The sequence below is a fragment of the Bos taurus genome, chromosome 11 (assembly GCF_002263795.3).
Source record: "Bos taurus isolate L1 Dominette 01449 registration number 42190680 breed Hereford chromosome 11, ARS-UCD2.0, whole genome shotgun sequence".
Lineage (NCBI taxonomy): Eukaryota > Metazoa > Chordata > Mammalia > Artiodactyla > Bovidae > Bos > Bos taurus.
In genome coordinates, this window is record NC_037338.1 from 20,705,621 (window position 1) to 20,718,041 (window position 12,421).

Sequence of the window (12,421 nt, forward strand, 5' to 3'; positions counted from 1 at the left end):
CTCAACAGAAATAAGTGCTTACTTCACCAAGACTTTTATAAGAACATTCATCATAGCTTGATCCATAACAAACAAAAATTACAAACAACCCATAAGACCGTTAATTCAAATTCAGATCAGTTCAGTCACTCAGTCATGTCTGACTCTTTGCGACCCCATGGACTGCAGCACGCCAGGCCTCTCTGTCCATCATCAACTCCCGGAGTTTACCCAAACTCATGTCCATCGACTTGGTGATGCCATCCAACCATTTCAAACTCTGTCATCCCCTTTCCTCCCGCCACAAATCCTTCCCAATATCAGGGTCTTTTCAAATGAGTCAGCTGTTTGCATCAGGTGGCCAAAATATTGGAGCTTCAGCTTCAACATCAGTCCTTCCAATGAACACTCAGGACTGATCTCCTTTAGGATGGACTGGTTGGATCTCCTTACAGTCCAAGGCACTCTCAAGAATCTTCTCCAACACCACAGTTCAAAAGCATCAATTCTTCGGCACTCAGCTTTATAGTCCAACTCTCACATCCATACGTGATTACTGGGAAAACCTTAGCCTTGACTAGATGGACCTTTGTTAGCAAAGTAATGTCTCTGCTTTTTAATATATTGTCTAGATTGGTCATAACTTTCCTTCCAAGGAGTAAGCGTCTTTTAACTTCATGGCTGCAGTCACCATCTGCAGTGATTTTGGAGCCCCCCAAAATTAAAGTCTGACACTGTTTCCATTGTTTCCCCATCTATTTGCCATGAAGTGATGGAACCAGATGCCATGATCTTAGTTTTCTGAATGTTGAGTTTCAAGCCAACTTTTTCACTCTCCTCTTTCACTTTCATCAAGAGGCTCTTTAGTTCTTCAATTTCTGCCATGAGAGGTGTCATCTGCATATCTGAGGTTTACTGACACTTCTCCCAGTAATCTTGATTCCCAGCTTGTGCTTCATCCAGCCCAGCATTTCTCATGATGTACTCTGCATGTAAGTTAAATAAGCAGGGTGACAACATACAGCCTTGACGTACTCCTTTCCTGATTCGGAATCAGTCTGTTGTTTCATATCCAGTTCTAACTCTTGCTTCCTGATCTGCATATAGATTACTCCAGAGGCAGGTCAGGTGGTCTGGTATTCCCACCTCTTTCAGAATTTTCCACAGTTTATTGTGATTCACATAGGCAAAGCCTTTGGCATAGTCAATAAAGCAGAAACAGATGTTTTTCTGGAACTCTCTTGCTTTTTCCAAAATCCAGTGGATGGCAATTTGATCTCTGGTTCCTCTGCCTTTTTTAAAACCAGCTTGAACATCTGGAAGTTCACGGTTCACGTACTGCTGAAGCCTGGCTTGGAGAATTTTGATCATTACTTTACTAGGGTGTGAGATGAGTGCAATTGTGCAGCGGTTTGAGCATTCTTCAGCATTGCCTTTCTTTGGGATTGGAATGAAAACTGACCTTTTCTAGGCCTATGGTATCTTCATCCAATGAAATACTATTCAGCAATTAAAAAAACAATTACTGATACATGCAACAACATGAATCTCTTAGACTTAATATAAAGTGAAAGAAACCAGACATGAGCGCACACTTTATAATTACATTTATATGAAATTCAAAAGTAGACAAAACTGATCGATGGCAATTTAAGTCAGAACAGCAGTGGCTCCTGAGAGCTAGAGATAGTAGTAACTAGGAGAAAGAACAAGAGAGCCTTCTGGAGTGCTGAAAATGCTGTTTTTCTTTATCTGAGAGGCAGTGGTCACAAAAGTATAACTCAATGAAAATTCACTGGCTGTACTAAGGCTTACATACTTTGCTATATTTTACACCACAAAATAATAATAATAATAAAAGTGACCCTAGGAAGAAACTTATAAAAGCATTATTCTTCCTCTACATACATTTCTTTCTTAGAAAGCACAAGAAACCAAGTTTTTTTTCATAGATTAACATTTCCAAGTCTTAATCTCAGATATTACTAGCCTTAGAGAAAAAAGTGAAACCAAGTTCAACATCCCATATACTGATCCTGATATAGTTGTGCTTTTGGCAAATTATATGTAGCAGCACATATAATCCTTAAAGACAGTTCCTACTCTTGATCTCTGGAAGAAGTTCTGGGAGCAGCTCTTAAAATGGAAAAGAATAAAAACTATAGATAACTCCCCTTAAAGTGCCACTAGCAATTATGATACAAACAGTCAAAACTCATACTTATTAAGCAAAGATACCAGTGGGCAGCAAGAAAAGTTATCAGGTATGTACTCCTGTCAGTCTCTTTCACTTTCTCAAGTAAACAATGAAAAGTAAACACTTACAAAAGAACAATTGAGGATAAGTATATAAATGGACCAAACATCATTTTACATAATAGTTTTTAGAATAAAGGCTTTGGCGTCAAATTGGCTGGCTTGGAATCCCAGCTGTGCCACTTACTCTGAGTTTCATTCTTCAACTCCAAGCTGAAATACTAATACAACTCCATAGTGTTACTGTGAATACTGCTACTGCTGCTGCTAAGTCGCTTCAGTCGTGTCCGACTCTCTGCGACCCCATAGACGGCAGCCCACCAGGCTCCTCTGGAGAATCCCAGGGACAGAGGAGCCTGGTGGGCTGCCATCTATGGGCTCACACAGAGTCGGACATGACTGAGCGACTTCACTTTCACTTTTCACTTTCATGCATTGGAGAAGGAAATGGCAACCCACTCCAGTGTTCTTGCCTGGAGAATCCCAGGGACAGAAGAGCCTGGTGGGCTGCCATCTATGGGGTCGCACAGAGTCGGACACGACTGAAGCGACTTAGCAGCAGCAGTAGCAGTATTCACAGTAACACTATGGAGTTGTATTAGTATTTCAGCTTGGAGTTGAAGAATGAAACTCAGAGTAAGTGGCACAGCTGGGATTCCAAGCCAGCCAATTTGATGCCAAAGCCTTTATTTTAAAAACTATTATGTATAATATCTATTAAATGCTTAGTAATCAGAATACCCAGAAATCAATAAAGATTCAAAAACTGTTACGTGAAAAGATAACATGTGCCTCCTCATAGAAGAAAATATCATCTACGAAATGCTCTTGCCAAAAAGTCAAATCTGAGTCTGATCTAGGTTCAACCAACAATTTACAGGAAATTCATAAAACAAAAGAACAAGAAAACTGCACCAATGGGGTAAAATCAGCAAACCCAGACTGGGAAACTCTGTAAGACCAACAATCACATTTTTCAACAAATAAATTTACCAAGAAAAAGAAATGGAGGAAAATCTTAAAAGAATTAAAACCACTTTTTGCTAAAAATTATTAAGTACATGGGCATTCACTGTCTACTTTCATACATTAAAAATTGTTCACAAAAGTTTTTTAAAAAATAAGGAATGATTAAAAATAAATTAAAAAAATAAGAAACACTTAAAAAGGGAAGCAACTCTATAAAAGATCAAGAATCCTTACCTAGAACAGCTCCCATTACTTAGTGTTCAATATATCCCCAAAATTAAGTTTTACTAATTTAATTCTACTACATTAAGTTTCTACCTTCCTAAACTGATTCTTGAAATTGGAATCACTTTTATATGACCACTTGATCAACATTTTTCTAGCAATTCCTACTGACTGTTAACAGAGTAACCTACTTTTCTTTGGAAACATGTGATTCAAAAATCAGCTTACTAAAACTTATTAAGATTATCCATTGACAAATGGATAAAAAAAATGTGGTATAATCATATAATGGAATACCAAAGTAACAAAAACAATGGACTATCACAGATGCAAAAACATAGGTAGTTCACAGATATGTTAATGAATAAACCAAACATAAACCCATATGGTATGATTTCATTCATGTGAAGTTCAAAAACAGACAAAATTAGCCTGTGGTGAGAGTTCAGAACAGTGGTTACCTTTGAAGATATTAACTGAGAAGGCTACACTGTGTATTAGTTCAGAAATAACAAATATGACACATGTGTGGGCTGCTACTCCCCCTCTGAACAGCCACTACTAACTGATCAGAGATCAAATAAGAAACTGCACCTAAGGTGAAACTTGCTAGACAAGTGATCTAAGTTTCCTTCCCCTTCTAACGTTCTATCTGTCACCTACGTGGAATCAAACACACTTGCAGTGAACAGCCAGACACAGATAGATACAATATACACAAGCTAACTTAAGAAGTTAGAGCCTCAAAATACAGAAATTCATCATCTTTAAATGTAGTTTTTCTTTCTTTTTTTTTTTTTTTTTTTAAGAATAAGTCATTATACATTTCTCTATTTCAGATGTAAAATTCTGGAAAATAATCAAGTGGAAAAACTTTACTGTATCTTTCTCAACTCCCAATTTCTGCAAAATAGTGTTCTTTAACATGAACTATATCCTTGATACTCAGGTGTATTTAAGTATGCCTGAAAAGATTCCTAGAAAAAGAATTCTGAAAAGCTTCCTGGAAAATCAACTAGGAATGTTTGCCTTATTACTTAATCTCAAGGCACATACACAGCCAGTTACAGATTTTACACAGAATTCGTACAGATGAACACCATGACAGATGTTCAGACAATTACATAATTCTAAGTGTTACTTCCAGCACCTTCACGTGGCCTTCTGAACATCTAGCCTCTTCCTATAAAGCCGTTCCCCACTAAGTGTTCCACTCCAAAATTTCAATTCCTCCTTCTTAGTTCCTACCAAACTCTCATTCCCTCAGCCCAACTTTCAACTATTAGAAAAATATTCTGACTCAAGTCGGGGAGAAATTCTTTTTTTTTTTTTTTTTTTGCTTTTTTTCCAGGGAAGAAAGTTGAAGTCAGGGAAAGGGAAGGAAATAACAATTGTCTGGAAAATAACAACTGTCAAAAAGTGAAAATAGAAAGGGTGATTCATTAGTCAAAATAGAAAATAAGTGCTTACTATGGGCCAATTACTGTGCCAGGCACGAGAGACATGGTAATCAAGATAAGGCCACTCCTGACAGAGGTTACACTAGCCAGGAAAAATAAGTAACTAAAGTAGTATCAATGCAACACATGACCTGAGCCATAGAGTCATAACATAGTCTTAGAATCATGGAAGGCTTCCAGTGAAAAAATAAGCCAACAATACAGCAACATTTGAGAGATAATATGGCATAGTCAAGGAACTGCAAAAACTACAGAGGTAAGGAATGAGGCTTAGAGATCATGGAAGGCCATGGGAGTCACTTTAAGGAACTGAATCTTACCTCAAAAAGAAGAATTCTCTAAAGGAGACTTATTTGAGGAGCATAAGTATACCTTTTCAGAAGTCTCTATCAGCCTACTTCACCCATTACTGCAAAGGTGATCAAGAAGGGGAAGGTGTGAGGAAATACAAAACAGGCGAGACTGAACAATACTCAGGAAATTTAAAGTACACTCAGACATTCTGAGTTAGAGTTACAATGCTCGGAACACATTGTACACAGGTGCTCAATCATATGCCTCAATATGTACTACCTGCAAAGAGGAATTATGGAGATGGGAGATGAAGAAGAATCAAGAGCTCAAACAAACTTACATTACTGTCTTAACTGAGAAGTCTTATCAAGAACTATATTTTTTAAAACTAAAGATACAGTTCTTACTGCTTTTTATCTATTATTTTTAAACAAGACTGGTTGGTAATTTTTGTGTTTAACTTGGTTCAATTTAAAAGACACTATTCACCTTGTTATACATATATCTAAGCATGAAGTCCAGCAGAAATGATTTCCCTTTACGGAAAGCTCCTGCCACAGACACCACTACTATGTTTAGGTCTCGTATGTGTTCCTGTAGTAATATCTGCTCCAAAGCTTCTTCATCAAGCTCAAAGTTATGGTCATCTTCATGTGCAAGGACAATCTGTACTGGACATGGTTTCTTCATAACCTCATCAGAGTTTACTAGGTCATCATCTTCATAATTCTCACCTAGAGTTAAAAAAGAGAGAAACAGGTTACTTTAATTCCTGCATTCTGAACTTTTTCCTAAAGGACCACAACTAAAGCAATATTTCAAATAACTTCTTCCCCATTATAGGTCATTTGGAAATAGTTACAAAAGTGATGCTCAAATGCATACTGAACGTCTCACTCCCTCTGTAATATTAGGACCAAGAATACCAGTCACTTTCCTACTATATATACAGATAAGCAGCAATACTAAATATGGCCTCAATTAAGTCTTAACAGCTAAATGTGAGCAGCACTGTTCGTGAACACTGTATTCAGCCATAAACAACTCCTGCTACTGGATGCACACAGAAACTATCAATTTCACCTAATAATTCAGATTCCATTCTTCCCCCTAGACTCACCTGGAAAAATTCCAAGTTACAAAGACTAAAATATATATATTTATTTATGTGTGTGAATATATATAAATATATACATGTGTGTGTATATATATATATATATAATTGTTAAGATCCTAAAAAGTTTTCCAAAATGGCATATGATAAAGCTAATGGGTCCTAATTTAATAAAAGTTACCTAAAAGAATAGCCTTCCTTATTAAAACAGAGCACATGATTAATGTTTCAGTGGAAGACACAAGAAGGACAATTAGTGAGGGACAGAATTTCGTTTGCCTCTAGGACCCTTTCTCACCAAACACCATAAATACCCTTTCAAAATTACAAAACTCCTAAGAAACAGCTAGCTCAGTTGGTAAAGAATCTGCCTGCAATGCAGGAGACCCCAGTTCAATTCCTGGGTTGGGAAGATCCCCTGGAGAAGGGAAAGGCTACCCACCCCAGTATTCTGGCCTGGAGAATTCCATGTCCTATATAGCCCATGGGGTCGTAAAGAGCAGGACACAACTGAGCGACTTTCACTAAGAAACAGCTACATAAACTCTTTTGTTCACCCAGCACACAACAAGAAGTTAACCTTTGCAGAAGAACTTTACTGAATAGTGGTGGAAAAGTAACAATCCTAAAGTTTAGGTTTCTATTTTGTTCCGTTCTGTTTTTTTAAACCCACCGAATAGCTAGTGGTGGCCCAGTGGTAAAGAACCTGCCTGCCAGTGCAGGAGATGCAGGTTAAATCTCTGCACAGGGAAGATCATCTATCTGGTAAAGGAAATGGCAACCCACTCCAGTATTCTTGCCTGGGAAATTCCATGGACCATGGAGCCTGGCAGGCTACAGTTCATGGGGTCACAAAAGAGTTGGACACAACTTAGCGACTAAACAGCAAATGGCTAGTTTCAGAGGCTATGTACCATAATACCTTGTCTGCCTTTCTTCCCTATCAACTGCTTGATCCCACTAGTACACTCCTGGGGGATCTTATCCTTTTCCCACATGAGTGTCTTTAAGAGACTCTCCCCCTCAAGCTTGTCTAAGTGCCAGTTTCCAATCTAAGGAAATATATAGCATCTACTACGTTCAACCCAATGACAGCCTCTCCTCTCAGAGGAGGAGACAGCCAGTCCACTGCGGAGTGGCTCATTATTAGTGTGCCAATATCAGTCCACAGAGACACTATTCTCAGAGCAAAGATCACACACCCACTTTAATGAATTTTTAGTCTCTTTACAAAAAGAAACATCTAGCTTATGTGATTTCCAAAGATTATTAGAGACTTCAGGCTTCCCAGGTGGCAAAGTGATAAAGAATCCACCTGCCAATGCAAGTTCAATCACTGGGTGGGAAGACCCCCTGGAGGGGGAAATGGCAACCCACTCCAGTATTCTTGCCTGAAATATTCCACGGACAGGACAGCCTGGCGGGCTACAGTCCATGGGGTCACAAGAAGTTGGACACAAGAAGTGGAGCGACTGAGTATGCACGCACATTAGAGCCTTTACCTTCACTTTATGAGCCACATTTAATGTACAAAGTAAAATCAACACTATTTCAAAAGGTGCTGCAAACAGTAACAATACAAAGACCAAGCAATTTCAAAGACTTAGGGTGGCACTAGTGGTAAAGAATTTGCCTGCCAATACAGGTGACATAAGAGATGCAGGTTCGATCCCTAGGTCAGGAAGATCCCCTGGAGGAGGGCATGGCAACCCACTCCAGTATTCTTGCCTGGAGAATCACATAGACAGAGGAGCCTGGCGGGCTACAGTCCATAGGGTCGCAAAAAATCAAACACGACTGAAGTGACTTAGCGCACACACACACATACACACATACATAAAGACTAAGCAATTTCAAAGAATTTTAGAAAATAAAAGAAAGCAATATTTAATTAAAGAGGATATTACCACTGCTTGTTCCAATGCTATAAAGATATAGCCAGGTATGCTATCTGAATGCACAAAAAAAGTAAACTTCCCAGGAAAAGTCTAACACAGTTAAGTGCCAATTTAATGTATCATTAGGTGAGTCTACATAATTACCACACAGTATGCAAACTGTGTGATTAAAACCGTCTAAGCCTAATTAGTAGTTAAGAATGAAGCAGGAAGCAAAACTGTCTAGATATATGTCTTTTAACTTCTCTGTGCCTGTCTTCTCATCTGTAACATGGGGATAGTCACAGCACCGACCCCATTAAGTCATCAGGATTCAATGAGTTGAAATATGCTTAATACATAGTAAGCATTATATGTGCTTGTCATAAGGTGACAGTAAATGGCTCAGGGGTAAAGAATCCGCCTGCCAGTGAAGGAGACACAAGAGATGAAAGTTGGATCCTTTAGTCCGGAAGATCCCCTGGAGAAAGGAAATGCCAACTCACTCCAGTATTCTTGCCTGGAAAACTCCCATGGACAGAGGAGCCTGATAGGCTACAGTCCACAGGGACGCAGAGTCAGACGTGACTGAGCACACACTGCACTGTAATTTTAAAATAATCAATCCCATAGGAGAAGCTTTTATTTGCAACCTTAGAATGCTAAATCTCTGCAGTGACCTTTAATTGACCAGTGTCGCTATGTAACATCACCATCTACCCATTTGCAGGTACACACCTGAGGCCTGTCCATGATACATTTCTCCTTTTCCATACCCCTAAATCTAACCAAGGTCCTAAATCTGTCTTCACTCAAAATCTCTACTGATACCATCCGTATTCTCATCACCACCATCTGTCAGGGAAATTAAATAAATAGTCTTGTTTAGGCTTCAGAGACAAAGCAAAGTAGGCCTCTGACCTGGCTTCCAAACTGCCGGGACACTGCTTGGTCTGTGAGTGACCTAGAGTGACTGCCTGCTGTGAGTGCAAGAGTTGCAGACAAAAGGGGGGAAAAATTTTGAGATGGCTGAGCCCCTGAAGTGGGCCTGGCCAACCAAGCCTCAGGCTTAACAACATTCCAAGTTTTACAAGACAAAACAAACAGCATTAACAGGAAACTAGGCTTGCAATTGGAAAAGACTCTGATGCTGGGAGGGATTGAGGGCAGGAGGAAAAGGGGATGACAGAGGATGAGATGGCTGGATGGCATCACCGACTCGATGGACTGAGTGAACTCCGGGAGCTGGTGATGGACAGGGAGGTCTGGCGTGCTGCGATTCATGGGGTCGCAAAGAGTCGGACACAACTGAGCGACTGAACTGAACTGAGGCTTGCAATTTGGTCACAGATTGATTATGATATCAGTGTGCATCCTGGGATTATAAATGGGAACCCCAAACTGCAATCTTTGACATCTCACCCACAGAGTGGACCCCTGGGACCTTTTCCCAATTGGGACTCCAGATGTGCTGCATCACGAGACTTTCTAGAGTTGTTTAAGTCTGGATGTTGGTTAAAACCAATTAGGTAATGTATCTTCTGCTCTATTTCTCTTTTCTTTTAATGTTAGTATATTCTTTTAATGTTAGTATATTCTTTTAATGTTAGCAACCTAGATAGCATATTGAAAAGCAGAGATATTACTTTGCCAACAAAGGTCCATCTAGTCAAGGCTATGGTTTTTCCAGTGGTCACGTATGGATGTGAGAGTTGGACTGTGAAGAAAGCTGAGCGCCGAAGAATTGATGCTTTTGAACTGTGGTGTTGGAGAAGACTTTTGAGAGTCCCTTGGACTGCAAGGAGATCCAACCAGTCCATCCTAAAGGAGATCAGTCCTGGGTGTTCATTGGAAGGACTGATGCTAAAGCTGAAACTCCAGTACTTTGGCCACCTCATGCGAAGAGCTGACTCATTGGAAAAGACTCTGATGCTAGGAGGGATTGGGGGCAGGAGGAGGAGATGACAGAGGATGAGATGGCTGGATGGCATCACCGACTCGATGGACGTGAGTTTGAGTGAACTCCGGGTGTTGGTGATGGACAGGGAGGCCTGGAGTGCTGTGATTCATGGGGTTGCAAAGAGTTGGACACGACTGAGCAACTGAACTGAACTGAATGTTAGCTAGATGATTCTCTAATAAATATTTGTATTATTTATTTATATATAATGAGTGGCTTATTTTGTTTAATAAATCCTTTAAACTTGAGACAAAAGTGAAAGCAAAAACACCATCCTAGCTCACTTAAAGTGGAACCAAACTGGTCTCCATTCTCGCCCCCTTCTCCAATCTAATCCTCACAGAGTAGCAACTACTAATAATATTAAATGCACTAGTGATTAAGTTACTCTCATTAAAATCACTGTTACAGAGGATTAACAGCTAAAATCGTACACGTGCCTCATAAAATCCTGTTCAATTCAATTCAGTCGCTCAGTCATGAACGACTCTTTGCTACCCCAAAGAATGCAGCATGCCAGGCTTCCCTATCCACCAACTCCTGGAGCTTGCTCAAACTCATGTCCAACAAGTCGGTGATGCCATCTAACCATCTCATCCTCTGTCTGCCCCTTCTCCTACCTTCAGTGTTTCCCAGCATCACGATCTTTTCCATTGAGTCAGTTCTTTGCATCAGGTGGCCAAAGTATTGGAGCTTCAGCTTCAGCATCAGTCCTTCCAATGAATATTCAGGACTGATTTCCTTTAGGATGGACTGGTTGGATCTCCTTGCAGTCCAAGGGACTCTAAGTGTTTTTTCCAACACCACAGTTCAAAAGCATCAATTCTTTGGCGCTAAGCTTTCTTTATGGTCCAATTCTCACATCCATACATGATTACTGGAAAAACCATAGCTTTTGACTAGACGGACCTTTGTCAAAGAACCCTGTACTCACTGCCAAATCTCTCCTGCCCCATTTGGTGCTATTTTCCCCTCCGTAAACTACAAATAGACAAGCTAGCCTTTTTCAGAGCCTTATGCCACTAAGCTCTTTCTAGACTCATATTTCACCTTGCTATTCCTCTGTGTGGAATGCTCTTTCCCATGCTGTTCCCCTAATTAATTCCTTACGCCTCAGTTTAAACGTCACTGCCTCATGAATGTCTTCTCCCAAGGTTTCCAGTCCCCCCACAAGCCCCCACATTCTATGCACCCGTCATTTGCATATGTATGTCAGTGCTCATTTATTATATGCCCCCTAGATTAGCAACCCTTGCGGAACACCCTCAGCTAGTTTCCCACTGTAACCAGAAAATAGAGGGGGAAAAAATCTAAGTTCCTGATCACAGCCTCCACAGTTCTGGGCAATCCAGCCCTCCTGCTGTTCCTTGAATAGGCCAAACCTGTTCCCTACCTTAAAATCTTTGTCTTGTATTCTTCCCCATCTGGAAAGCTCTGTCCCTGGAAATTCAAGTGGCTTGCTTCTCCATCATTTAGGTGTCACTGCAAATGTTATCTCCTCCATGTGGCTTTCCTTAATCACTCTGTCTAAATTACAGATCCTACCCATCACTTTAACAGAACAGGGTTTTTCTCCCCCAGAGCCTTTTTCAGTATTTAAAAATGACCTTTTTTCATTCATTTACATGTGTACATCATCGCTCCCCCTCCTGCATAGAAGGTGCAGGCCACCAAAAGAAGGATCCTAATCACCCTGTTGACTACTCTTGCTCTTAGCATTTAGAAAACCGCTTGGCACCTAGCAAGTGTTTAATAAATATTTCTTGAAGGAATGAAATGTACATATTTTACTCAGGAGTTTTACACATGCCCCTTCCCACCCATTTTATAAGGAAATTTAACAATCATATAATTAGTTTGGGGAAATACTTCTAGCAACTCAAGAGTAGTATATTTATCACAAAAATCACAAATAAAAGTACAAAGATCTAACAACACATTTTAATTAAAAAGACCCTGGAGTAAGAAATGGCAACCCACTCCAGTACTCTTGCCTGGAAAATTCCATGGACAGAGGAGCCTGGTGGGCTACATACATACATGGGACCACAAAGAGCCAAACACAACTGACCACGTACTCACGTGCACAATTAAAAGAACTCAAAACCAGTAAGTGCTAAAATATCACAATGACCAAATATGGAGATTGCTGATTTTGTTAAAACCAACAAGTAGTCTTATCTTTAATGTAAAGAAAGTCTTAGTTGGTTTCTTAAAAATAAAAACAAAAAATAACCATCTGGCAGGAAATCTTTGTTATCTTGAAATTTCACCTAAATTAGTTGGC

At 39.8% G+C, this 12,421-nt stretch overlaps 1 protein-coding gene across 9 annotated transcripts in view; it reads right to left on the bottom strand.

Annotated features, from left to right (window-relative positions):
- Positions 1-12,421, bottom strand: part of ATL2 (atlastin GTPase 2) — a 67,918-nt gene that overhangs the window by 33,436 nt on the left and 22,061 nt on the right. For 7 of the 9 annotated variants that reach the window (XM_024998251.2, XM_015473418.3, XM_005212540.5 and 4 more), the window contains 1 exon segment: positions 5,673-5,917. The exons of the other annotated variants lie outside the window; for them this stretch is intronic. In XM_024998251.2, the coding sequence (XP_024854019.1) occupies positions 5,673-5,917 (245 nt within the window). 9 annotated transcript variants of the gene reach the window in all.